The sequence below is a fragment of the Candidozyma pseudohaemuli genome (genome assembly GCF_003013735.1).
Source record: "Candidozyma pseudohaemuli strain B12108 chromosome Unknown scaffold00006, whole genome shotgun sequence".
In the NCBI taxonomy this organism is placed as follows: Eukaryota; Fungi; Ascomycota; class Pichiomycetes; order Serinales; family Metschnikowiaceae; genus Candidozyma; species Candidozyma pseudohaemuli.
In genome coordinates this window covers 136,498-163,500 of record NW_020194440.1, presented here as the reverse complement: position 1 = coordinate 163,500, position 27,003 = coordinate 136,498, and the positions used below count along the sequence as shown (strand labels likewise).

Below are 27,003 nucleotides of genomic sequence, written 5' to 3'. Positions count from 1 at the left end.
AATTTCATGTCCAATGATATCACGCGACGCCTAGAGCTTCGTGAACTCAATGAGAGGGCCTGGACTGGTGAACTGGTCTACAAGCTTGCAGCGAAACAAGACCTGAGTTTGAAGAAAAACACAGGTTTCGTGAAGAAGCTCAGAACTGCTTTGAACGCCGATCAATTCAAGCATGTACTCAAGGATGTGGAGACATTGAGCTTGGAAAAATACCTGGCAGAAATCGTCAATCCCTTGTTTGAAGGTACCATGAAAGTTTCAAAAAATGATGACATACTACCTACAACAGAGATAGTCTCTGCCCTTCATCAGCGTCTCAATCTACCATTTACGCCATACTACTTATCGCAGGTGGTGAATGCACTTGTGGATAAAGAGCAACCAGATCTTATCCCTAAACAGAGGCTGCTTTTAAAGATTATCACTGAATTTCACTTGACTGGAGTCGCACCTTCTCTACAACAGTGTGACCATGAACTGCTATCGTCTGCTTCCCTAAAATTGTTTACAAAGCATCCAGACGATCCGATCATTATTCCTTTGCTCAAGGATACCCTATCATATCAATTCACTAAAGCATATGCTCTTCCTATCTTGATATCATGGTTGAAGAGATATGCATTTATATTTGATGATGGCGAAAATTCGCTCCTACAAAGCGATACACTCAATCTCGTCAAACAAATATGCAATATGTATTTCGAAAAGTCCGTCAAACTTTGGGAAACTCTGCATAAACAAAAATTGGCACTCGATCTCAGAAACAAGAAGGCCATGATCCGTACAGGTAAGGTGCTTGATGACATCCAGCAAGAGTTAGAGGAAAAGACAAAGGTGGTTGAAGCACTCAAAAATGGCTGCCCAGTTTTAGCGGAATTGCTACACACAGAGCTTCCCCAGCTAGACCTTTCCAGCGAACCAGCTGCTAATGAGTCTGATGTTGTCGTCAAAGCAAGCACCGATGACGATGCTCAAGGCTGGTGGGAGGACCAACGTGAAAGAAACTTCTATTTGAAAGTACCAACTGCAGAAGAGGCCGTGCAACTCGGAAGCCGTGATCTACAGAAAAAAGAATACGCCAAGCTCACCGAGGGTGAAATGGTGGCTCATTGGCTAGAAAAGCTTGAAAATGCCACATCTGAGGACGACATTAACAAGCTTACTTGCGAATTGCAAACATTAATACCGCAAACCAAAGCGACACAGAACCGACTTCTACGATTTTTTCTTGAAGTGAAGAAGATAGATAATGTGAACTTGTTTGCGAGGTTTCTCAAGATCAACGAATCACTTTTCCCAGAGCTTATAACAGAGCTCATTGATGCTCTAGACAGGGGTTTTAGGTCTCTGATCTACAGGGATGTTATAAACTTCAAGAACTTGTCGTTCTTCATAGAGCTCGTGAAGTTCAAGCTCATCCCAACACATGTTGTGTTCCATAAGATACGAAGACTCACGCTTAACATTGAGGGTACCAACAATGCTGACATCTTGCTGATCTTTTATGAGCGTTGCGGTAAGTTCCTTTTGTTTGAACCCGACTACCAGGAAACCACACGTGAGATGCTTTCTCTTTTGAGCAAACAGTCCAAGTCTTCAAGATTATCAGTGAATGAAAAATTATCATTGCGTAATATGTTCTTGATTGTGAACTCATTTACTGCTACGAAAAGTAAAATAAAACACGTGGCGGTGGAGTTGTCACCAATTGAAGATTTCATCACGCACATGGTGAGATTTGTGCTCTGGAAGAACAAATCTCAACTTCCATCTGCCTTCCTTTCAAAAATCAATTTTCAGGGCTGCCCCGAGGCTCGAAACATTTTCGTCGAACTCTACCTGAAGCCTGAGGAGCTTGGACTCGATAAGCTTCATCTATACGCTAAAGTTTTAAGACGTCTTGGATCCGACAACGTTTGCATACCTCTAATCATCGATACATTAACCGAGAAGGTGATAAGAGGGTTAGAGCTCAATGATTACAGGCAGAATTTGGCTCGAGTTGCACAGATGAGGTTCTTTGCAGCTCTCTTCACAGCAAGCATAATTGATTTCCGTTGCATAATAGACCTACTCTATAAGGTCGTGACTTTGGGACATGCAAATAACCTTCCTTTACCAAATTCTAGAGTTGATATTGATCTCAATGATAACTACTTCAGGATAAGTTTATGCTGTGCCCTCATAAATAACATCAGTTTCTCGAAAATTGATAGGGCACGTCTTCTAGTGGGCGGTACAAAGTCTATGGAAGGTTTCCTTACTTTCTTCCAGTACTACGTGCTGACCAAAAAACATCCGCTCCCACAAGAGGTGAGTTTCGCCGTGCGTGATGTTTATTCCAAGATGTACATACAACCCGCTTTGGATAACCCCATGCTTGCGCTATCTTTGCTTCAAAAGTTCAACACGGAGCAAAAGGATGCTCCCAAACAAGACAAGTCGATATTTGTCGAATCAGATCATGAAGAGGATGAGGATGAGGATGAATATGACTTCTCAGATGATGACGACTCGTCTGTCGGAAGTGACGACGAACTCGTTGATCAGCAGTTTGAGGATGAGGATGAAGAAGCAACTACTGAAAATAGTGATGACGAAAATGATGAGCTCCAGGATGAGGATGATTTAGATGACGAAGAAACTACACAAGACCTTGGCCAAGACCTGGATGAAGACGAGGATGGTTTAGCGCCATGGAAACAGCAAGAAGAAGATAAGAGATTTGCTGACACGATCGATGCTGGAATACGAGATGCTTTACAGGAGTCGCTTCATATATCACAAGCTCGCCCCAAGGGTAATTTCAAAGTTCCTGCTCCCTCCAACTTTGTCAATGCTACTCCCGAAAATGAACGGTCATCCAATTTGAACTCCCCTGACGGTAGAGTCAAATTTAATTTCCTTTCTAAAAAGAATAGCGTCAAGGAGATGCATTTACCCTCAGACAACAATTTCGTCAACAGGGTGGTGAGAGAGCAGGCGGCTCAAAAGGCAAACAGAGATAAGATCATCCGGTTGATCAACAACATGGATCAATAGCCAATACAGTTATTTTCATTCGTCTAATTTATCTATTTATAACACTTCGACCAACACAACGGTCACATCGTCCTCTTTTCCACCCAAATACTTCTGTCCCGTGAGCCTCGACAATTCCTGGGCAAATGCGCTAGGGAAATCTTGATCCTTCGACACCTTCACCACCTCACTCACAAGACTTGTAGCTGTGTCTGGCAAAGTAGCCTGTTTTTCTTTCTTATCTCTCAAGAAGACCTCAATGTCCTGCGGCACAACATTGTCTGTGACACCGTCAGTAGCGAAAAGCACAAGATCGCCCTTTTCGAGTTGCCATTCGTACTCGTCGCTCATGGCTGGTGTGTCTGTGATGTAGCTCTTTCCCTGGCGAGCAGCCTCTTGCAAAATATGCTGTGGAATCTTGGCTAGTTGGTAAGGAGTGTTGAAGTTGTGGGTCTGGAATTGGGTCTCTTCCACAAGCTTATAGTCTCTGAACACACCACACCAAGAATCGCCCAAGTTGGCGACCTTGAGCTTCCTGTCGGGGGCGAAAATACCGAGACAAGCTGTGGTTCCGCCGATTTCGACCTTAGGCGAAGCCATGACGTCCTGGAATGCTTTTGAGAGGAGTGATTTTGGGGTGACGCTGTGGCCGGTCTCACCGGTCTCGAACACGGTCTTCATGATATGGCACAATTCTCTGGAAATTGCAGAGGAATCGTAGCCAGCCTCAGCCCAGCCGCCGACACCATCGGCCACGCCTAAAGCAAAGTAGCCGTCTGAGGATTGCTGTGAGACGAAAAGGTTGTCTTCACCAGAGGGCGATGTCTCGGCTGGCGAGAGCTTCTTGTTTCTTGTAAACACATTGGACTTTGTTCTATTCTTGGGCTGGAACGCCACGGCGACATTGAAGTTGACGATTCGGTCTATCGAGCCCTTGTCGTAGTTGTATGACGCAGAGGCCAGGGAGGCAGCTCCTGTGGAAGATGAATTGGGCGATTCAGACGAGGGCCCCTGCTCCCCCGAGCTCCAGTGCTTATCGGACGAGTAGTTGTTGGAAGCTGCGTTATCGGAGGATCTGGCAAATGGCGAAAACGAAATGAAGCGTCTGAGAGCAGCCGGCTCAGCTGAGTACTTGGCAGAGCCAAGAAGGGCTCTCTTGGTGAGCGCCGATAAGAGCATGGGGAGTAGGAAGCAGAAAAGCAAGTACACGCGCATGCACACAGTGGGACAGAAAAGGAGATAGCGGGGAACGGGTCGCTAGGGGTTTCTGGCTTGGCTGAGGATGTAGGTGGTGTTGATATTGGTGCGGGAGTGCTTACAGGAAGAAGCTCGAGGAGACAATAGGTTGATCAGATCCGCTGGCGGAACTTGCATAGGGACGAGAGGAACTAGATTTTTGTTTTTTATTGAAAATGTAAATCTTAATGGTCTACGGCGGGGGTGGTATCTGGGTGTGTGACGTAGAGTGTTTGCAGCCAATGGGCACTTATAACCGTCTAGGGTCCAAAGCGGCCAATAGCGATTCACGGTTCTGGTTGAATTTTCGCTGCAAGCTGGCTCCACGCTCCACCTCGTCAATGATCTCTTGCATCGTCTCCTGGTCTGACTGGTTTCGACAAAGACGCTCCGGTCCAATCGGCGATTGGCTGCGAAATCCGTATGGAGTCTGGCAAAGATCGTCTATCAAAGGCAGGTTGTCCAAACGCCATTCCCAGTCGGTGGCTTCCGGCAGCGTCACAGGCGTGAGATCGTCATCCAGCTCGCCTGATGCGTCGTAGCCCTCATCATCGTCATTTTCCATTTCGGCACGATGTGCTGCAGGGTCTATGCCGTTGAGGAGCAAGGTCGTCTTCATCACCGAAAGGATGAACTCCTCAAGCATTCCGACCTCGATGATGGGCTCGGAAGTATCTCCGGGAGAACGCAGGTCGAGGTACTCGTTTCGGCGTCTGTGGGCGTTCCAGAGACATGACACTAATCGTGCTGTTCTACGACCCACCAACCATTCGACTTTCAAATAGTGGTACCTCATGAAGCGGATGAGGCGAATGTACATGGTGGGAACGTGAGGGAGGCCGGTGATGTAAGGGAATGAAAATGTCAAATCGTACCCGGGAAGCCAGAAAAAGCTTCCTTCTGCTATGTCTGCTGGGGACCTCACTTTATCTGATTCTGGAGGAACATGTAGTTCTTCTTCGTCTTCGTCTTCTTCTTCGTCAGCTGTACTCAAATTCTCCTCCGTGTCTGAATCGACGTCTTCCTCTTGTTTCGTTTCATAGATGTGAGTATCACCATGCTCAAATATAGGCAGAAAGATGTCTCTCTCACAATCTGCCAGCTCCATCAGCAGCTTTATTGTACTCGCAAGATCGCTTGGTTCGTTTTCGTCAGGGTACCTCATGAAGCGCATTTTCCGAAAAGGAAGAAAGAAAGCCCGGGCATTACTATTTATCCATCATACCCCAGCATGCTGTCTTGGACCTTCTGTCTCAGAAATGGCTGCAAAATTCCTGCAAGGTGCGTTTCGCAGCCACTCCGAATCAGGAAGTGACAGCTTCTCCAGAGCCTATTGTGGGGTAAGTATAGTCTGTTTGTGACCATATTGAAGTCAGAAATGCCGAATTTGGCTTGTATTATTTTGATCAAGCTTCGTGGGTAGGAATTGTAAGGGTCGATCCAGGTCACGTGCCGAGGTCCGGAATTTTTCACTCTACAAAAGACCCCTTCTTTCACCGCCGACATCGTCAGAGAACACCCCTTCATTTCGCTTCTTGCCAACTACCCCAAATCAACCAAAAACACGCGTTTACACCCTCCCCCACCAGAAAAGCCTGGGCTATAGGTGTGGTGGTTCCCACGGGATGTACGGGGGTCCGTCTGACGTCCAATCAAAATGGAGTGAGAAAACAAAACCGAGCGAAAAAAAATATACTAAGGTCCAACTCCACACAACACATCACCTTTTGAATTTCCAGATGTCGACATTCAACGTGTTAAGATACTCCGCTCTCGGCGCTGGTGTCCTCTACGGAGCCGTCCACAGATACAACTTGGAGTCTGCTGTCAGTGAACAGCACAAGGCCGAGGAGTGGAAGAAGCAGGAGAAGTTGATAAAGGAGGCCAAGGCTGAGTACGCCAGATTGCACGCTCCTAAGGATAAGCCATCTAGCGGTGCTGGTTTGTCTTTGAAGACATTGGAGGACCCTAACGTTGACTTCGGCAAGGTGTTGGAGTCTTTGGTCCAGAAGTTGGAGTAAGCGATTGCCCGCACATTATATATATTGAAGTCGGTGAGTGTCCTGCGGGACAATTGAACATGAAGTACGGATAGATGATGGAGAAGCGGGTTGACGGAGAGTTCTCCATGAACATGTACTATGCTCGCATCATGGCATGCCCAGCGCGTGTCAATAAAAGTATACAAAGAGAGAAAATGTAGTTGTGGCTTCATTACAGGTGGTGATAAGCCCCTAATGGCCTTCTTCGTTTCACTAGACCACCGGTCGGTTTCTAGATGTTTGGAAATTGGTCACGTGATCGAAGCCATAGTATCAAGCCTTGATAAGCGATAGCGTTCCACAGTGGTACATGCCAGGGAGGCAGAGATCATCATGACCCCCATTTCCTCAAAAGACGTCGATCTACCGACAAGTCCATCGTCAACCACAGGAGAAACAGAACTACGAGATAATTCCGAAAAACTCATTTGTCCCATATGCGACGAGGATATGGTCTCCTTGATCCAACTCAACAGACACATCGATGACTCCCACACCGGAAAAGAAAATGAAACATCAGTCCAGAAAAAAACACCCATTAAAAAAACCCTAAAGCTCGATTTATTCGATGATAGCAACGGTTTTGGTCTTAGTGACGTCAATGGAGAAGCTCAAGAAGGAACCCCAGATACGGGTCTGAAGAGTTCTTTAAAGAGGGCACATTGGAAACAGCCTGTTCCTGGAAAACCAAACTATTGCTCCCAGAAAGAATGTAAAAAGCTTCTTAATGTGAGAACGGGAGTTGTTAACTGCCGAAAATGCGGCTTGCTTTACTGCAATGACCATACGAGATATCGAGTCAAACTCAACAATTCGGCATCCAAGGACACTCTACCTCAGTATGACTCGTACGGTGTTTTCGCAAGGTCTTGTGAGAGCTGCTACTTCAATAAACCGCTGATTAAGTTGGGCACACAGGTTAACAGCAAAGACTTGACTGAGAGCTTTTCCAAAATACGAACCACGAAAGTGGCGGAGAAACAATCGAGACGAGACGTGCTCCAAAAGCGGTTCATTAAAATCACGAATCTCATGGCGGAGAACTATCTATGGCATGCCGAACATAGAAACTCAGTCTTCCTGGTCTTTAATTCCCCAAGGCCACCTTACACTGCAGAGGAGTATCTCGAGAAAGAAAAAGAAATTGTTGGCCACGATAATTGGCAAATTGATGACGAGATCACTCACTGTCCACTTTGTTATGCGAAGTTCAACTTTCTTGTCAGGAAGCATCATTGTCGCCTATGTGGATCCATAGTAAGTGATTTAGCCATTAACTCAGAGGACATGTCTTCAATGTGCTCCTTACAAGTTCCTGCTGGCATTTTCATGAAGCTTCTTCCCACGCTTAACTACCCACCTCATGTCATTAATAATTGGGACACATTGGTCCTGTTGAATCAAGAAAAGTCAAGACATGCCAGCATTTTCTCCTTTAGATGTTGCAAGACGTGCAAAGACACGCTAATTCCACGTGGTAGATCAGAAACCCCCGAAGAATCCTCTGCTATATTTGCAACATATGACGAGCTTTTGATGCTCAAGATGCACATTTCCACATCATTGCCGCGTTACGACAACTTGGCTGCAAGTGGACTTGAAGAGCAAACTGACGAGATAAACAAGCTACGAACGAAACTTATGAAGTACCTTAAAGATTTCGAAATTGCAATCGAAAACTTCAAGCGCGAGCTGTTTCGACTCGACCCGACTTCCAAGAAACATGTTCCTTTATTCAACCCGTCGCTTGTAACAAATGTTTATAAGCTGACTATTGTGTTCTTGCAAGACTCGCTTCTCCACTTCAAACGTATAAACGACCATTATCAGGAATTGGAGAAGACACGCTTGACTGGGCAAATTGGTGAATTAAAACCATTTGATAACAACCCCGAGATTGCCTCACCAAGCCCCGTGCCCACTAAACCCAGGCTCACCAAGAAGCAAATTCGAGAATTACGAGAAGAACTTATGGTCGTCAGCGAGCAGAAATTCTTGGTTGAGCAGCAAATGGAGGAGGCCAAACGGCAAAGGCGTTTTGATGAAGTCTCGGCGCTTACGGAGAATGTTAACGAATTAGAGAAGCGCAAGCTGGAATTAGAGGGCGAATTGGGCGAGTTTGCCTTTGAATAAGCAACCTATCATACGCAACCTCCCCACGGGGAACAGCATAATGTGGAGGTGATGTCAGAGTAAAGTTTGGGGTAGAGTGGAGGGGCCCCCACGATTTCGCCGCTTCCTCCACGCTGGATTGCTGGTCCCCCACGATCTTTTCCAATGAACCCCCTTGAAACGTGGGGGAAAATTGGGGGATTTCTCGATAATCGTCACCTTTTCCCTCGTAATACGCTCCAATTGTGCCTCCAGGGGCTGTTTACATCATGAGCGGTGCCAATCCGTGTGGGGGCCGGCCTATGGCGGACCGAAGAGCCCCGCGACACCTCCGTCAATCGGAATACCTGGAACTCGGTTTTTTGCTTAAGATCTTACAAAGCTATTATCAACGAATAAAAAAGTTGAGGTCCAGTTTTTTGGCGCTATCTACATTGGGACCATGGAGGCGCAGGTGAGTGAACTGTCTCACTTCGGACTCTGATCGATGAGCTCGACCTGCACGAAAAACTGCATCAAACTTTCGCTTGGTATATGCTTCTCCACCCTGATCCTGGTTATTAATTCCCGTGAACTATCTGCTTCGTAATATAAAAGGTTTGGAGGATCCTGGTTTGGGGCAATATTACCAAAATCCTCCAAAAGCTTCTACAACGTTTGCCTATGGGTAAAGTCAAGCTGCTTTGTGATTCAGATTACACGCACACCGATGTCGAGATATCCAAGCTGGAAGCGTTATCTACACTGACCTACAACTTTGATAAGAATGAAGGACCCAGGACGCTGGCATGGCAGAAGACGAAGGATGTTTTGATGTTGAAGAAGCTTTTCGAGAAGTATGAGGAAAGGCCTACACCGCCTGCTGTCTACAACTGGCGCATTTACGGTACAGCCCTTATCGCTTCAGCTGCTGCTATCATCATTGGATATGATGGCGGTTTTATCGGTGGTACCGTTGCCTTGAAATCATTCAGAGATGAGTTTGGTTTAAATAACATGACTGAAGCTCACGCCGATAAAATCATTTCTGACGTTATATCGGTCTTTCACGCCGGCTGCTTCTTTGGCGCCCTCATTTCATATCCGTTCTCTTATTACTGGGGTAGACGGATTTCACTCATTATCGCTGCTGCCACTATCACTGTTGGTTCTGCGATCATGTTGGCTGCTTCTTCTGAGAATGGACTTGCTCCGATTTACGTGGGAAGAGTGCTTGCTGGTCTTGCTGTTGGGTTCTCGACGAACTTGACTCCTGTGTATCTTTCTGAAATCAGTCCTCCTGCCATCAGGGGCAGAATCATTGCATTATATGAAATCGGTTGGCGAATGGGAGACTTGGTCGGTTTCTGGATTAATTACGGCATCGACACACATATCGCATCAAGCAAGAAACAGTGGTTTATTCCTTTTGCTATACAGCTTGTTCCTAGTGGAATGTTTCTCGCGGGAAGCATCATCATGAAAGAAAGTCCCAGATGGTTGTTTTCTGTTAACAGGCATGACAAAGCAATCAATAATCTAAAATGGTTCAGAAACTTGAGCGAGGACGACGAATACATTATCTACGAGGTCAATCAGGTTAAAGAGTCCATCGAATATCAGCGCAACCATGTCGGTCTTGGTATTACAGACCCCTTTAAGCAAGTGTTCCTCAGTAAAGACAGAAGAATTCTTTATCGTCTATGCCTCACTTGCTTATTGTTCCTTTTCCAAAACTTTTTGGGTATTCAGTCCATCAATTATTACTCCCCTCGCATCTTTGGAAGCTTAGGCGTTAACGGGACCAATGCTACCCTATTCTCGACTGGCATGTTTGGTGTTGTCAAGTTTGTTTGCACCTTCATTTACATCATCTTCATTGTGGATTCATTTGGTAGACGAAAGGCCTTCATGTGCTCCTCGACCGTTTGTTCGCTATGCTTCTGGTACATCGGGGCATATCTTAAAGTGAACGATCCTACGGAGCCAGGCGTAGAAGCTGGCCCTGGTGGTACTGCTGCGATCGTTATGATGTACATTTGGATCTCATCTTTCATTCTTGCTTGGTCCGGAGGTCCTTTTGTTATCGGCAGTGAAGTTTTTGATCAGAATATCCGTTCTTTTGTTCAGGCAATCAATGCTGCTGTGTCTTGGGTCCCAATTTTCATAATGAGTCGTTTCACTTCGGACATGATCCGATCGATGGACTACGGCATTTATTTCTTTTTTGCATCGTTGGCGGTCTTGTCTGTTCCTTTCGTGTACTTCTGTATACCAGAAACAAAAGGCATTGCCTTGGAAGACATGGACAGATTGTTTAACAAAAATATCCCTCCCCGACTTGCTCACTCCATTGTGCTCAAGGAGGCTAGAAGAGGAGCGGAAGCGCTGATGAAAGAGCATCAAGGCCTTTTCAAAACAGACACAAACAAATTCGATGAGCATCTGCACGATGAAAACTTCATGAAATTTAATACAGACAAGGTATAGATAAGTCACTTCAATCCAGAATTGTGGTTTCATCATTACATACGATATTACACGACAAAATTAGGTATCCGAGTGGTAGAGGTCCACGCAATGTTTGGCCATTCCGAGTCCGTTTAAGTATCCCAGTCCGCCGGCACCATAGTTATGAAAAATGCTGCCCTTGGGGGTAACCTCTTTCTCTATCCTTGCTCCACCTTCCCTTGAAGGACGAACAGCTGCAACGACTCTCAACAACTCGAGGTCACTTATCGATTTACTATGAAGTAATTCCGGGTAGAGTCTCAGAGTTCTGTCGATGATATCCTGGGTCTCACTGGATAATGTTTGCTGGTTTGCGTTATGCGGTTGGTAGAAGCCACCGAGGATCACCTCGTGGTTCTTGGAGTGAGGCCTCGGTATAATGTAAGTCGAGCTTTCCTGCTTCCATTCTGTCACCACCGATTTAATGCTTGGATCACTTATGACTACAACCTGACCTCGTGTTGGAAAGATCTTCTTGTCGCCAACAAGCTCAGCTGCTCCTAGACCTGTGCAATTGAACACCGCAGTGGTGCCTTCTAGGAATGCTTCATCGAGTTTGGATAGGCACCTCACGACTGTTCTTACGCCCATCTTTTTGAAGGCTTCAAGAAGATTAAGGGTTAGCAATGGTGGATTAAAAGTGATGCCGGTAAATGACGCCATGGTGGAGCATCCAGGCGACAGTGACCGAGAAATTGTGATATCAGGGATGAACTTCATTATATCTTCTACCTCAGACTGGTCAATTGTTTCAGCAAAGTGTTCTATGGTATGCGTCTTTTCAATTCCGGGGAGCTTCTTTCCTATGAACTTGCGAAGTAAGTCGTAGCTCTCGTAAGTATAGCGACAGAATTTTGTCGTTTCAACGAATGGCGTGAAGTAAGCACCCGCGTTGGGAGATGTGTAACGGAAAGATTGGTCACCGGGTAAAAACTCAGCGATTATGGTTATGCTATCAGGATCAATTCCCTTGTTGAGGAGTTCAAAAGTAACGTATAAACCAATGATGCCCGCTCTTATGTTAGCAAAGTGTAGGTATCAATCAATTGAAGCTTCACATACCCAACTACCACGTGCTTTGTCATGATGAAAAGTTGAAGATGTTGATGTTTGATGTGTAGTATGTGCATCAAGGTATGCGCTCGGGGTCTCGTCACTGCATGCTGATAACAGTTTGCTGCATTAGTTGGAACCAACATGATAGAATTAAATTAATCCGCTCAAAGTGAGTTTCTCCAAGAATGGCAGTAGGTCGTCTTTACGAATTTCGATGATCGAAGACTCAAAGCTATTGATTCTCACCTTCGCATCCGATGATGCAGCAACTCTTTGGAATGCAACGCTGAAGGTATTAAGACGAGTCATGAAAGTAGAATCATGTTGATGTGGTCTGTCTTTGGTTTCTTGAGCGATCTTGGCTTTTGCGGAATTATCAAGTCCCCTTGGATATTTTGGTGCAAGACCAATGACAAGGTATGTGTCTGATGCAGGGTCCAAACTGGCTAGGACGAGAGGTTTCAATGCATTTGAAAGAGACTTGTCATTCTTTGAGGCGAGATTTAAAAACTCGAGCTCATTGATGTTCTCTAAAAGCCAATTGCCCAACTTTGTGAGAATGAGCGGGTTGTTGAACATGCTCAAGTCGGGAATCGATCCATCATTCAAGACGCAAAGTCTATAAAGTCGTAAGTTTTTCATGAGCTTTCTTTCCAAGACAGACATGCCTGTCTTGAAGATGATTTGCTGGATATCTTTTGCCTTTTCAAGGCCCCTCATCAAAAGGTCGTAACCCTTTAACTTCTTGGAACTCAAAGCTGAGGCTAATGAGTTTGTGTTAGAGGATACAATTCTTGAAGCATTGCCATGATTGTTCATGTTAAGCGCATCCCAAGAGGACCAAAAGTTGTTGACCCATAGCTTCTCCTTTCTTTCGATCTTCTCGTTGATATCCTCGTCCTTGTCGTTATTCTTATCCCCACTAATCCTTTCGTCGGCCTCAAGAAGGGCAACAAGTGCTTCAACACATTCCATGGCAGATAGTTGTCCAACGAAGCCGAAGGTTCTCACAAATCCATCTCTCACTATGCCCTCAAGTCCGTAAAGAGGTAGGTATTTGTTGAAAATGGTGGGCAAGTTCTTTTTGACGGAGATATCCATGTAGAGCCACTTCTGTTGGGCAACCGAAAGGGAAATGCCCATTTTAGCGAACAACTTGTGAAGCTTTTTCCTGCCATCCTCGGTCCAAAGATTGAGTTTGGAGTTCACTAGGGATGAATAGAAAAATGAGTCGTATAGCGTCCAGTGACGCAACAAGAACAAGTGATAATCCTTCTCTATCGATAGGGCTGTGGAGTCTGCAGATCTCTCAGTGCCGGCGTTCGATGGGTTGAGTCGATGAACTTCCTCCAGGAATAGAGGTTGTATTTTGTCATAGACCTCTGGATGAAGTCGATCAAGGGATGATGCACCAATGATAGAGAGCCAAAGATTATCTATGCTAGTTTCACCAATTGTGGCCAATAATGCATATATGATGGCGGTTGTGGCTGTCAATACAGCGGTTCCCTGGTTGTAGTAGGTCTCAATGACATTCTCGCTCGCATTGAGCTCCTTCCTCCTCTGTTTTCGTATCTTTTTATTTTCGACTTCTTCAAGACGGCGTTTTCTGTTCTCGCCAGAGTCATCCGTGACCACACCACCATCGTCTTCGAAATCTTCCGCATCCTCATCTTCTATGACTTCAGGTTCGTCAGACTCCTCACCACTGGATTCATCACTGGACTCATGATCGGACGCGTCCACCAACACCTTAAAGCTTTCTCGTTCTTGTGCCAAGTTCTTGTCTATGTATCCGTCGTCAAAGCAGACTACCATATGTGAACCGAAAACATTGTCCAAGTTCCACGGCCTGCTTCCATCCATGATGTATATCTTTCTGCTGAATGATGGGCCTTGATCTGGCTCTTCGAGAGGCTGTGAGTGATTCAACGGCATTGGGTCTTGCGATGTAACATAGTCATTTGGATCGATCTCGAAGAAAGACTCGATATCAACCATGGCTCCACAGCCTATGAGAATGACATTCGACACTTCTGGATCGAGTTTAAGGTAATGCTCTTTCAAATCGGCATAGCCAGCAACTGGAATAAGCTGGTATTGGATGAGGTTCTTTTTCAATACTAGACTCAATATCTTAGCCGTACATATGCTATCAATGCTGAGACACGAGACAAACAATATAAGCTTGCATGTGGAATGGGAAGATGATGTTCGTTTGATATCAGAAAACACCTGCGAATACTGGGAAGGGTTTATGTACATTAGGAAGGGTGTTTTTATGCTTGGTTGCCCGGTCGAAGCTGCAGTATGGTCAATGATGCTGAAGAGTAGTAGGATCACGGTCACGTGTGTCTGTAACAAAAATAAGACACTCGCGACGCGACTGGAAAGAGTAGGGCTACCAAGAAAGGCTTAGAAAACCGTACATCGTAAATTTTTTTCGTCGTAAAACCGTAGTTGCAAAACTGTTCATGCTTTTCTTCCATCAAACATAGGAGAAACTGCCGATACTACGGCGAGCACGCACGTTAATGTCCCAGGTGACAATGCCACCATCCTCGCAACCAATATACAACTGATTCTCGAGCCAGTCCAAGCCGGACAACTCCATTTCACCGTGAATATGATTGACTGATTGTTGGTAGGAGTCATGACAAGAATAACGTTGCTGAGGAGGCGAAGAGTCTGCCATATTAGTATCGTGCGACATACCTTGCCCTGCCTCCAAGTCCAAGCGTTGTCTGACATCGTGGGGATCAACGGAAACCAGGTTCAGGTGGCGGGGCTGGGCCTCTTCCTGATTAGAAACGCAATCGTTGTTGATGGAACTAGGGGTAGAATTCCACTGTGGGTGGTTGAGCTCCGGAGGTGCCAAGGTGCCGTCATCCTCGTTGCAGACGGGCATTGGCTGTGGCTGATAGACGTAATCCTTGAACAACTTTGGATTCTCTTCCGCGAGATAGTTGTAGTCATAGACCAAAGGTGCAGAAAAATGGGACTGTGACTCGTCGAAAATGTCAAATCTCTTGTGCTTGTCCACATTCTTTTCATTCATGTCATCATCAACACTGGCGAAACTGTGCTTTCTTTGGGAGTTCATGAGCTTGTCACGCACGCTGAGCCTCTCGTGTTTGTGGCGACCATACTGGTCTAATGCAAAAGGGAATACAAGCACCTGTTGGTTGTCCTGGTCGAGGTCACGAAGGTCCACTAAATGAACTCTTCCAACATGCTCTGAAATGACAAGCAAATCTTGAATCGCTGTGTGTAAAAACTTACAACAGCGGAAAGCGCCAGATTGGTGGCCTGGTCTTGTGGATTTGACCTCATAAAGGGGCTCTTCTGTGGCTTTCCTTAGGTCAAAGAGCAAGCATGCACCTTCCTGGAATGCCACTGCCAATGTGTTTTCATTATTATGGTACGAAATACCGAAACCAGAGTCGTAAGCAGTTCTGATGACCTCGACTTGCGGCTTCGGCGACTTGGGATCGAGTAAGAAGATGGAGCTGGAGTCTCCTGTGGCTGTTAGGAGTCTTCCGTCCGGCAGCTGGTGGACGTTATTAAGTGAAGTGTTGTTTTCGCAAACCAACTTCCGGTCTGCGCTGATTCTGCTGTTTGCAATATCCAATACGTACAAATTGGAGTCGTTGTTGCATACGTAGGATGTGAAATGAGAGTCTCCACCCGGGTAGTCTGGGTAAACCGTGACGGCATTGTTTATCATCTCACCTAACTTGAACGTGAGATCTCCCTCGGTGTATGGAGAATAGAAGGAGAACAAGCCCTTGGGCAGCCTGTGGGAGGAGCCTGGAATGGATTTGGTCAAGTCGGGGATGTCCATGGAGAACACCTTGGACAGGGAGGTAACCACGCCACCTGTGACAATGTGACCACCTGCGCTGTGATTGAAACATCTGGGAAAGTACGGTAGGCTCAAGTAATCGTGGGATTTGAGGGTTTCTTCATACAAGGGGAACACCAGCAACGCTCTGATCGAGTCGTCTAGCGTGTGATAGATACTTCCCGTGTAAGCATCAACCTGCACCAAGTCCCTGAGCTGCCAGTGGTTAACCGATGAACGGACGTTCGAAATATACGTTGGTTTCGGCTGGAGATACTTGAGAGCGTTGTAGTAGTTCTGGAAGCACTTATAGTTGGAGGTGACGGAACGACGACGCTCCATACATGACGACCTCCTCCTATCATAGACACTTTCGGATATCGATATGGTCATAGTGCTAGCAAAATGTTAGGAGTTCGGGTAATTTTGGGGGTCCTTGCGTTATATATGACCTGAGGAGTGGAGGTGAGGGAGGCAGAAAAAGGAAGGTGAGCGGCAGGACAAGAATGCAGGGGAGCTTGGCTGCAAAGTGCTGGATCGAAAACAGAAATTACAACAGAAACTATTTTCTCAAGAAGCTCTAAAACTACTTTATCAAGTAAACAAAGACTACGCTGGATTGCTTTTTGGTTACAAAAACCCCTGTATCGTGCCCCTTAGACCGTGAGTATACTGCGGCGCTTCATATGACCAGAGTGGGGTGCGACCACGGAAACCCTTCGAGGTGACATGTTTTCGACAGCCTAGCTGATAAGCTCGTAGCACGGTTGATTACCATTGGTCCATAACCCTCGACACTACATAAGGTTAGGGGTACCGAAAGTACGTCTCTTTTGTACTCTCGAAAGCTCGGATTTCCCCAGCAATGTCGCGCGACATCCCTCTATTATCTCTGTGGAGAATCTCGGTAATCAGCTTCTAAGAAGCCATCCTGCAGGCGCCCCAGGATTTCCATGCCACTTTTAATCATACTATGGATAGAGTCATGCGACTGAATAAAAGGCTTCTTCCAACAATAGTAAAAGGTATTTATGGTCGTGTGGGTTTTCAGGGATTCCAGCTCGATGGTATTGTCACATAAGATGCAGTTATTTTTTTAACAAGGCCAAATATTCGGCGGTAGAATGTAGCTTTTCTTTCTTTTTCTGTGCACTATGCAGGCTATTACATAGTTGTACTTTCATACTGACGTCATGAGAGGACTCTGTCAATTATCGGAGTCCCATTTGTAGGAGTCAGCCGGGAACCTGTCTAGATTGACCGAATGTGTACAATGGTCCATTTTGTGTTTTCCAACATTGAGCTAACTTGGGCCGTTCAGGAAAAAGAAATTACATTCTCGCCTACTCAGGGTCCCAGTGCATTCTGACACAATTGGTCCTGATGTTCACACCTTTTGGTGTAAGTTTCGAGTTCAAGGCGAATTGCACATGTAACAGACTTTCAAAAAGAATCATTTGGGAAGTTTTTTTTGAAGTTGCTCGAAATTTCTTATTGAAAAGCAAGGAAAGTTAGATAAGGCTTAGCCACATCGCGAAACCTGTAAGCTTATCGTCGTCAGACCTGAACAGGGCAAAGCTCTGCGTAGACTTTCTACATTTGTTTGAATCATTTCAAGAGTAAACAGTTTATCCATTTCATTCCCCATGTATTTTCTACTCTACCTTGAGTGAAATTGTATAGAATGTTGTTCTGAAACAGAGCTCTTACAGCTTTTCATCTACGCTATTTTAGCATGAATCTCAAATGCTTGATCTCTTAAGTGACTCTAGGTATTCTCAGATTGAGTTCTTAGAGGGTCGAGCTGCTTGTAGGAGTAGAGATTATCCAGCCTTCTTCGGGTGCAACAAGCTGGCATCTCCTAATATTCTTAACTCGTAATATTTGTCGAAGACCGATATAACATCAGAATCAAAGTGACAGAGGCACGCGCTTGTAGTTTGTGGGAATATGTCAACTGGTAATCTCATTGTCACCGAGCCCTTACGATGGTTTAATCTCTCTTTATACTTTATTTTTATTAACCGATGACCGACGACCTTGACCACCTGGAACCAGAGTGGTATAGCTTTTTCTTGAGCGCCGAGTGCGTCACTGAACGCGTGAAGCTTGATCTACCTAAATCCCATTTTTTACTTACAACTTTCCTTGCCAGGCCCTCTTGACCCAGCCACAGTCTCTAATCTCGTCATTCTTAGCGTCCACCTTGTAATTCTTCTCTGGATCATCGTACCGTCTATCAAAATCGCCTGCGGGCTTCGAAATGCACACGAAATCACCGTTTGGTAATGGACACCTCATTTGAGATGAAGGGAAAGGGCAAGGACATTTCTTTGGACTTGAAACACACTCTAAGGTATCTGGACACAAGTATTTTTCGCACTGGCTGTCTAGGACCTTCTGTTCATAAGAAGGTCTGTCTCCCTCACCGTGATGGAACTGGTTTTGAATGAAATCAAATATGCTTGCGGATACGAAATTTGCAAGAACAAATAGTAAAAGGGGCTTGAAAAGCGGTTGCATTGGTTGATGAGTGGTGTCTATTTAATGAAAGGTGTAGGTAATTCTGGGTTGAGGTGGCCAGCCTGGAGAAGTTGGGTACGTCTGACTATACAGGAATGGGTGCAAAATCCACCCGAACCAGGAAGTTGGGATTCGGCTGCCCACCCCAAATGAGTGACCGCTACAAATAAAAGGTATATTGAGGCTCTTGTCTTGCCAATGATAGCACTTGCCTTTAAGGTCGAATGTATCGATGATGGCTAATAAAGCATCTAGAAAAGAGTAATGGAAAAGTATACTCCTCACGTTTCTTTTCGTATCCATGGTGGAGCATACTGATTTTATTGCTGAAATGAAGTCCTCTGACACACCGGCCCCACTGCAACTTGATGAGTTCTACTTCACCAAAGAAGCCACCACTCCTGAGCTTTATGGTGAAAACGATTCCTTTGAAGTACCATGGAACGAGGCAGAAACTCCTCCAACCAGCGCTTCAAGAAGTGAAGAAGAATTTGAATGGGATGGTGAGATGATTTGTGACATTTCCCACTCATATCGGAGTATCAGAAAGTACGAAATCAACCTACTTCGTTATAAGATAGAGAAGGACGCCATCAAGAGTGACGGTGGAGGCAATACTATATACTTTGGTGAATTCAGTCAGTGTCCATTTAATGAAGAAGACTCGCCAATTGACCTATTCTCGCAGAGCCAAGCCAATCTACCAGTCTCGGATTGTAATCCAAGATCTATAGTGAGACAGAGGAACAGCAATGACCTAAAGCTTGCTTGGAATTTTCCATCTCAGTTACCTCTTGAGTTCCCGATGATTGCCGAATCGTTGTCAATCGATGCTGAGAAGAAACAGATCATCTCAACCGCTGACATGGGGCACTTATACCACGCTGGGTCTCGATATATAGACAGTATTGCTGACAATATGGTTTTGCTCATGAATATGGCTTTCGGCTGCTGTAAAGCATTTACCCTCGAAAGAAAGAGACTTATCGGAGTGACTTCGAGAGCCATATATCTTCTTTGCGATGAAAATAATATTGTCGGAGAATTTGGCGCAAAATACTATCAATCCCAGGTGGATGAAAGCTTTGCAGATTGTGAAAGACTTCAGACTAGTCTTCTCAAGGTACGCAAGGATGTTGAAATCAAGCTCTCTTTCTTTCAAAACCACGCGCAGGGCACTGTTCGTCTTGTGGAAAATTTGTTTAATGTTGACAGCTGTGTACTCAAGGCCCATCAACACTACCTCTCTTGCACCGAGGACTTGTGTTTTGGGAATGGAGAGTGCTATTTTCCACAATTACCAGCGTATCATAATACGATGAAGTTTTTGAGATCTCAAGACCCTCATACCGTGGTGGCTGATCTTCAAGGGGAACTAGCCTCCATTCTCAGAAACATGAAAGATGTTGAAGAAAGCTTGGTCACAGTCATAGATGCACATCGTCAATCCATTTCGGCTGACTCACGCGTGGTCCAATATCAGAACGCACGTCTACTGTGAAAAAAAAAAGGTCTACAAAGAATGAAATTCACACGTTATTCGTATTATTAAATTCAATTAAAAGTGTAGAGTACGTCAGCGAGTGGCCATGTATGCAGCCTTGGCTTCATAAGAATCCTTGGACTTCTCGTCATATTTTCTTGGTTTCGTCTCCTCTGGATTAATGTGTTTGCTGCACTTGAACGCATTGAGCGCTTTGCTCTTCACCAGAGCCAAGCTCGAGATAACAGACCGTGTCTCGGTGTTGTCGGATGAAATCGACTTTCTGTCGGAAGAAATGGAGTGTTTGGACATAGCTTTTGAGTGGGATGCGTTATTGCCAGCCCATTTATATACTGATCATTTTTGCCACTAGCTTAATTGGGATTCTGACAAATACAAATACCGGGTAGGCACTGCAGAGATCCAGCTGCTGGAGGGTAATTGTCTCCTCAGCCGTTCTTTAAGCCCCATCGATACGTCAGCAGGTCATGCTACAGATTAGAAAAAAACTACAATTATCCGTGTGTACTTTGGGTAATTCTACAAAAAAAGCATTGATACCTGAACACTGACGGGCTGTCCAACACTAGGCGTGCAAGGCATCATTTGGCCGCTAAGAAGCTCGTAGAATCAGTATGTTGAGCCGCAGTATGGTTACGGATGCTAGCTTGACATACTGCAGATGCATATTGTGGATTACCAGTTTACGAAGCGGTGGGGAGGGGGCCTAGAAGCCATGTTCGGAGACGGAGCATCCGTACAAGTACTGCCGTGAGCCACCGTGATCCAATTTTCTGCAGAATGAGTCACAAAAACAGTTGAAGCCATCTTTGCAATTTCCGAAAAGCGTAGAGGATTTCTCAAATCAATGAGTACCCCAGAGGCTCCCTGCGCAATGAGTCAGCCAAAGCTACCGCACGTACATTACGAGGCCTCCAAAAACGTGTACAGTACGTCACAATGGCTTCTCTATCTGATTCAGCTTTAAATATTTCAATCTTACAGTGTAACAGCTCATTAGATTGGTGTCTGGTTTAGACCGGCAAAAATAAAAAAAGAACGGGGCGAGCTGGGAATTGAACCCAGGGCCTCTCGCATGTTTGCATGTCGGTCAAGTTACCTCAACCGTCGCCCAAAGCGAGAATCATACCACTAGACCACACGCCCGATTTCCTGAGTGTAGTACAACGCCCCTCAACTATGAGTGTTAAAACCTATGTTTCCTCAGCTCTGCGTGATGCGTTAGTGGGAATTGAAACATGAAACATTAAAGATACAAACAAAAATGTGGTCTCAGCCAGGAAAACCCCGCCTGCGGCTCTGGCGCGAGATCTGTACTTTTGGATTTTTTTGAAAATGTCCTTAGAACTCGTCGCTGTGAAGATGTAGCTGCGAATCTAGAAATCACAATGTTTCACACCGCAAACAATGCGGGATTATGCCCACCCTTTACAATTAAAAAGATAGCCGGGTTTGCTAAATCAAAATGTATCATTCATCCACAATGGCAAATTTAGCCAGTTGTTCCAACGAGTTTGGTATTTTTCCAAGACCCGCATCATTCCAGTTGGACCGACCGGTGAGGTTCCTGCATTGTCGATCCGGGAACCGATAACCCAAAGAGCCAAAACTCAAGATTTGATTGAAAAAAAAAATAAAAAAAAAAATAAAAAAAGAAATAAAAAAAGAAATAAAAAAAGAAAAGAAAAATCATGAAGATGCAAATGAGGGATAAACTCAGCAAGATGATATCCAGCAAGGATTTCGAAGTTCAGCGCTAATCTGGAACCACTCGACACCTCAGCACAACCTAAGTCCCGATCTTCTGGGACTTGCACTGTCGGAACCTTGGGGATCTTATTCATCGGTTCCACGATACACGAAATTACCGTAGGCCCTAAAATAACTTTTGCACTTCAAACGATGGATAGGTGAGAGCAAATTTGATCAAGAAGCACCTCACGGCATTGACAACCTCCCAAAAGATGATGTCAGCATGAAAAGGTAATTGGTAACAAATTATATCTCTGCGATAAATCATTCTAGCTAACTCGTGTAAGAATTCACAGATCAAGACAAGAAGAAAGGCAATGAGTTTGTCAAAATCGTCTAGTAGATCGGGTACTAACCACATAACCATGTCTTCATTCTAAAAGATTGTTAGATAAAAATTATGGCCTCCAAGATATAAAATTTGCAAGCATAATAATTTCATCGAACAAATTCGGCAACCAATTTAAGATGGAATTCAAGGTATGTGGCACAGCTCTCATTAGAAACGCCAAAGGGTAACCCCTTAATCTTTGAAAGTTTCACTCTTTGAAGGCTTCACAGGTCCGTACTCGCTTGTAACTGTGAGATTGCAGATTTATAAAGTGTGAAGGTGCCCCAAATCGAGCTTATTTCTTCGCTATAGACTGCCATTTCAAAATCGAATCATATGCATTAAATATTAAGTTGTGGGACAATTTTTTCTAAAAAAGGAACTATTGGATTAAGGATATCAGGCACTCGCGCCATGCCTCTGTAACTTTCTCATTGAATCTTCTACCTCGAAGCGAACTTCTTGAAGAGCACGCAGCTCTGAGCGAACACCGAACCCCCAAATAAGCCCATTTATGACACCCGACACTGCAATTAAAGTGCTTGCGAGCGAGAGAAGCACAGAAGACCATGCTTGTCTCTGCGAAGCAAAGGTGATGCCGACGTGTATGGCGATAACGAGTATGATGGAGATGAAGAAATGGTATTTGCGCCAATTTGCTTGAAACGGTATGGTTTCACGGAGGTACCAAGAAATTTCTTCATGGGTTTCACGATACAATGAGAAGAGCTCTTCGCTGCTGTGGTCGTCGTGGTGATTAGTTACGTCCCGTTTGTTTACCACGAGATCCACCGCAAAAGCAAAGTGATCAGATGCCGAGCATGAGATAGGAGGAGGGAGTGTCTCCGTGAATCTCACTGCTGCCAGAACTGGAGTGAGGGTTTGAGAATCAATTAAAACGTAATCAAGGCGGCAAGCTTCGTGTGGCTTCCGGTGAGGGTGCCATGTGTTGAAGACAGAGTTGCAGGTGACTCCCGCCTTGAGAATCTGATCCCCAGGATGCATGCGAGCAATTTCTTCAGGCAGAGGATTGCGATCTCCTTTTAAAATTTCCCATGAGTCGGCCAAGCCGCCTTCGATGGTGAATAGCTTGTAGGGCAACAGGCCTGGTTTCGAGTTGAGATCTCCGACTTGGATGACCGCATAATTTGCTTGTTTCAAGGTTTTAACCAACTTGGCCATATCCCACGCCTGGCAAGCTCTATGAGTTGAATAGGCAGCATCGCCCAGAGAGGCGTATGGAGCATGCATGTGTGAATTGAGAAGAGCAATAGGAGGTGTCTCCGGCGTGAGCGGCTCTAGGATGGTGATTGCTATGGACTTGCCCACTAGCCAGTCACCTCTAAAGAATGCACTAGGTCTTCCGTTTATGGGGAAGCGATATAGGAAGGAGTTGTTGATGGGTATCTTCAGAAGAATGGCCAAGCCAGGTCCAGCCACTATTCCGGAACGGAAAAGACGACGGTAGGGAAATTCGAGGCGGCACTGTTCATCAATGTAGAGCCAGTCTTCCTCCACCCAGACTTCCTGGAGTGCCACCACGTCGTAGTCGCTAGAGGCGAGCTGGTTTGCTATCCAGCGAAGTCTGGCTTTTCTATGTTTTGCGATGTATTTGAGGCCCCACGCATTTAGCGTTAGAAGACGCAACCGATGCTTTTCCATGGGTTTTCCGACCTTTTTTTGAATATATGGGAAAAGAAAAAGTGCTCAAAGCCGCCTCGGAACAATAGCGTAGCCGATGTTTATCTTTCCTGTACGCCAGCAGTGATGACAGTGTTTGCTCTATCGTCAAAGGGGCTGCGATAGAGCTCACCGGACTCAAAATTAAATCCTGCAAAATTACTAGAAACTTCAAATTTTTGAAAGTAACCGGCGGCCTGTTGGATGGAGCGATCTAGCAAAATTCGTAGCTCCAAATGTGTTTCACTTATTAGCATCTGCGCATTTCCAGTTAAATCCGTAAACACAGTCCATGACCAAACGTTATATGGTCGATAAGGCTACCAAGTATCATGCGGGAATTTTTTTGAAAGCTTTCTCGATATGACGCATCTTTCAATTTCTAGACTGCTTTTTTTTCCACTAACCTCTAATTGGTTAGTATCATAGACTTGCAGCTGCCTGTGAGTAGCATTATCTACGCATGTTCTTGCGCGCGGAGTGCAGTATACACAAAATACTGACATGGAAACCATAACATCATCACCATAACCAGATGAGTCTTACCACACCAGCAGTACAAGAGTTCAATCTGCTCCTTAAGGAGATGGAGGATTTTACTCTGCGATTCCAGACCTTTACTCTACAAAAAAAGCTGGTCATCCTGTCATCAAAGCTGCAACATATCAACCGAGTGAAGGAGTTTGAGAAAAGGGCACGATCTCTACAAGCGGAAATAAAAGTAACGACAGAAAAGTCAGAGAAAACAGAAGCTCTAGCAGCTCAGTCATTGCTTGATCTTCAAGCAAGGCAAGAAAAAGTCGACGCTCTCACGGCCCAGCTGGAGAGCAGATTAGCTGCAAAGGATACACTCAATCGAGACATTGACAATTTGAGAAAAGAGGTGGCCGAGCTCGAGAATATTTTGAAAAACACTCGATCCACGCTAGGTGACCAAGCACTCAAGGACGCTGAGGAGCTCACCAAATTCGAACAGTACTTGGGTTTGAGAATCGAAGCAGTTGACATCGATCTCCTCAAGTTCAAATTTGTCAATATCGATCCCAACAATGTTGATCGTGAGGTTTGGTGTGAGCTAAATGTGGCGGAGCAAGAATACAAGGTTGGGCTCACGAATCCAAACTTGCCCCGCGATGTCATTCTTCGAATACAGAAAGATCTCAATACGCATGGTGAACTTGTGATATTTCTTCAGCTGATGCGGAATGCTTTACGTGCTGAAGTTTCCTAATTCATCAAGGAGCTTTTGTTAAAAGGAGGCACTGCCGCATTGATGAAGGCTCATGTTTTTTTGTGCCCTTCTTTATACTGTCTTTTTGAACGCTATTGTGGCCCACTGTGGCTTACTGCCCCAGACAAGGGTTTTTCAGACATTAAAAGAGTTACAAAGTTCAACTTTTTGGAACAATTTCGTGATGGGCCGAAACCCAGTGATTGCGAACACAACTGCTATCTACATCGAAGACACCGACTCATATTACTTTTTTGAGGATCACGTTCAGAGGTCTAAATGGAAAGCATGGCTTGGGCAGAAGCCTCCGGTCAATATGATAGAGTTTCAACTAGGCTCCGACCAAGAAACTATCCCCATTGAATATTACCCTCTTGTGACAGTGTCCACAGAATTAAGCACACTGGATGCCTCCGTGGAGAGAGAAGTGACGCGAGGGTTTGGGATATCATTCTCGCTTGATCTGAGGGTAGACAACGACATTGTAATCGCTGGAGTCAAGACGGGCTTCAGCTCACTATACTCTCTTGACTTTTCCTTGCTGCAAGCCATGGTCTGCAGGGCACCCAAGGGTGGGAAGGTGCAAATGCAAGTCAGTGCCAACCTATTGTACTTTCCCTTAGCAAGAACGAGGAGAGTGTCGTATGTCCAAGCCTCCCAAAACTTTGAGTCTGGAGACTGGGAGGTAGTAAGCTCTGCTATAGAGAATGAAACTTACGAAGGTGCAATGTTTTATTCATTGAGTTCGATCGCTCGACAGCGTTGTGTCACCGATCCGATGCATTTCAAAAGCTCCAAAACTCCTTGGCTTTCGCATCTACCAAGACCTTCCATCTGACAAAACGGTGCATGACACGATGTGCTCGAACCAAAATTAATGAAGCAATAAACGACGTTTTCGAAATCTGTCCCTCTGGTTAACACCATCGCACTCTGCGTCTGACACTAAATGTGTGCCGGAGATAACGCACCACGAAAAGGTCCGAAAGTCATGTCCCAAAGCTCATATCGTACATAACTGCTCATGGAATGGAAGCTCATGGAATTAAAGCAAGTTGGCGACGATAAACTCTAAACTTTTTTTTCTTAGCTTTTAATCTCGTATCTCCGGTTTGTGGCAACACAATGCGGACCCGAACGCGGGGCCGTTGCTTACTTAAGTCACATGTACTTTCTCAAGACTTAATAAGCGAGACTCCTTCAGCTTTACACAACACTCCAGAAAAACTCGCTAGAAAATAACATGAGTGACCATTCGAAGAGAATTGCCTCTCATATGAACAAGGACCATCAATTGGCCTTGGTTGATTATGTCGTGGTGTATGGTAAGATCCCAGCTCATCAACTCGAGCCTGCCAGCGTTCATATTACTGCCGTTGATGAAAAGTCTGTTACTCTTTCTTACAAGAGAAACGATAGAGTTGAAGAGGTTGTTCTCGTGTGGAATGAGCTTCCTGAGGAGGACAAGGTGGACGTCAATGGGTTTATGGACATCAAGGCCAAGTTGATTTCGATGGCCAAGTATGCTGCCGCTGTGCAAGGATATTCACACAAGCAGTTGAAGAAAGTAGTCTTGCCCAATAAGCCTCAGCAGTGGTTAATGTATCCCATTGCTGCTGTTCTTGCAATTGGATCCTTCGATAAGTATTTTATCAGAGACATTATTGCTAGGGACACTTTCTTGTCCCAATTGGCCTCATATGCTCCATCTTTCTTGAAATCTGGCGGTGCTTTCTTAGAGGACCATGTCAAGACTATTGCTATTGCAATGTATGCCATTCATTTGGTGGAAATTGCTGTCGTGTCTTGGCCTAAGTTGAAGCAATACAGAGCCTCTGGTAAGAGAAAGTTAGCATGGGCTGTCATGCACTTCTTTGAAGGCTTTCTTATTTTCAAAAGACTCAACAAAGCTTTGGAAGATGCCCATTAAGTACTGATATATGACTATGGATATGAGTCGAGCAGTTATGTCTTTGTAGTTTGAACGGTACAATGAGACACCGAATTTCCTGAAACGATTTTAAATTTACATTTTTAACTTTGCCAGCAATTGTAGCCATACCTTTTCTGCTTCGTGTATCCTTTTATTATCTTGTCAAAATGATTCACACGAACGTCTTTTCTTGCAAGCTCCTAATCCACGTTTGATTGTCATATGGTCCTATAATTTGATACCAGCTG

General features: G+C 45.0%; 10 protein-coding genes across 10 annotated transcripts; 6 read left to right on the top strand and 4 right to left on the bottom strand.

Annotated features, from left to right (window-relative positions):
* Positions 1-6: 6 nt before the first annotated feature.
* On the top strand, positions 7-3,042 carry C7M61_002785 (uncharacterized protein; the record flags this gene model as incomplete). Its single annotated transcript, XM_024858147.1, has 1 exon — positions 7-3,042. The coding sequence occupies one exon, from the start codon at positions 7-9 to the stop codon at positions 3,040-3,042; it is 3,036 nt and encodes a 1,011-aa protein (XP_024713553.1).
* A 36-nt stretch (positions 3,043-3,078) lies between these two features.
* Positions 3,079-4,200, bottom strand: PTC7 (type 2C protein phosphatase; the record flags this gene model as incomplete). Its single annotated transcript, XM_024858146.1, has 1 exon — positions 3,079-4,200. The coding sequence occupies one exon, from the start codon at positions 4,198-4,200 to the stop codon at positions 3,079-3,081; it is 1,122 nt and encodes a 373-aa protein (XP_024713552.1).
* A 307-nt stretch (positions 4,201-4,507) lies between these two features.
* Positions 4,508-5,422, bottom strand: C7M61_002783 (uncharacterized protein; the record flags this gene model as incomplete). Its single annotated transcript, XM_024858145.1, has 1 exon — positions 4,508-5,422. One exon carries the CDS (start codon positions 5,420-5,422, stop codon positions 4,508-4,510), a length of 915 nt encoding a protein of 304 aa, XP_024713551.1.
* A 574-nt stretch (positions 5,423-5,996) lies between these two features.
* Positions 5,997-8,432, top strand: C7M61_002782 (uncharacterized protein; the record flags this gene model as incomplete). Its single annotated transcript, XM_024858144.1, has 2 exons — positions 5,997-6,274; positions 6,617-8,432. The coding sequence occupies 2 exons, from the start codon at positions 5,997-5,999 to the stop codon at positions 8,430-8,432; spliced, it is 2,094 nt and encodes a 697-aa protein (XP_024713550.1).
* Positions 8,433-9,074: 642 nt separating this feature from the next.
* HGT14 (Hgt14p) lies at positions 9,075-10,880 on the top strand (the record flags this gene model as incomplete). Its single annotated transcript, XM_024858143.1, has 1 exon — positions 9,075-10,880. One exon carries the CDS (start codon positions 9,075-9,077, stop codon positions 10,878-10,880), a length of 1,806 nt encoding a protein of 601 aa, XP_024713549.1.
* Positions 10,881-10,940: 60 nt separating this feature from the next.
* C7M61_002780 (uncharacterized protein) lies at positions 10,941-16,194 on the bottom strand (the record flags this gene model as incomplete). Its single annotated transcript, XM_024858142.1, has 3 exons — positions 10,941-11,914; positions 12,164-14,144; positions 14,452-16,194. The coding sequence occupies 3 exons, from the start codon at positions 16,192-16,194 to the stop codon at positions 10,941-10,943; spliced, it is 4,698 nt and encodes a 1,565-aa protein (XP_024713548.1).
* A 2,431-nt stretch (positions 16,195-18,625) lies between these two features.
* Positions 18,626-19,825, top strand: C7M61_002779 (uncharacterized protein; the record flags this gene model as incomplete). The annotated part of the gene is made up of 1 exon (XM_024858141.1): positions 18,626-19,825. One exon carries the CDS (start codon positions 18,626-18,628, stop codon positions 19,823-19,825), a length of 1,200 nt encoding a protein of 399 aa, XP_024713547.1.
* A 75-nt stretch (positions 19,826-19,900) lies between these two features.
* On the bottom strand, positions 19,901-23,573 carry ISC1 (inositol phosphosphingolipid phospholipase; the record flags this gene model as incomplete). The annotated part of the gene is made up of 2 exons (XM_024858140.1): positions 19,901-20,121; positions 22,433-23,573. The coding sequence occupies 2 exons, from the start codon at positions 23,571-23,573 to the stop codon at positions 19,901-19,903; spliced, it is 1,362 nt and encodes a 453-aa protein (XP_024713546.1).
* A 553-nt stretch (positions 23,574-24,126) lies between these two features.
* Positions 24,127-24,822, top strand: C7M61_002777 (uncharacterized protein; the record flags this gene model as incomplete). The annotated part of the gene is made up of 1 exon (XM_024858139.1): positions 24,127-24,822. One exon carries the CDS (start codon positions 24,127-24,129, stop codon positions 24,820-24,822), a length of 696 nt encoding a protein of 231 aa, XP_024713545.1.
* A 1,243-nt stretch (positions 24,823-26,065) lies between these two features.
* On the top strand, positions 26,066-26,752 carry C7M61_002776 (uncharacterized protein; the record flags this gene model as incomplete). The annotated part of the gene is made up of 1 exon (XM_024858138.1): positions 26,066-26,752. The coding sequence occupies one exon, from the start codon at positions 26,066-26,068 to the stop codon at positions 26,750-26,752; it is 687 nt and encodes a 228-aa protein (XP_024713544.1).
* Between the last annotated feature and the right edge of the window lie 251 nt (positions 26,753-27,003).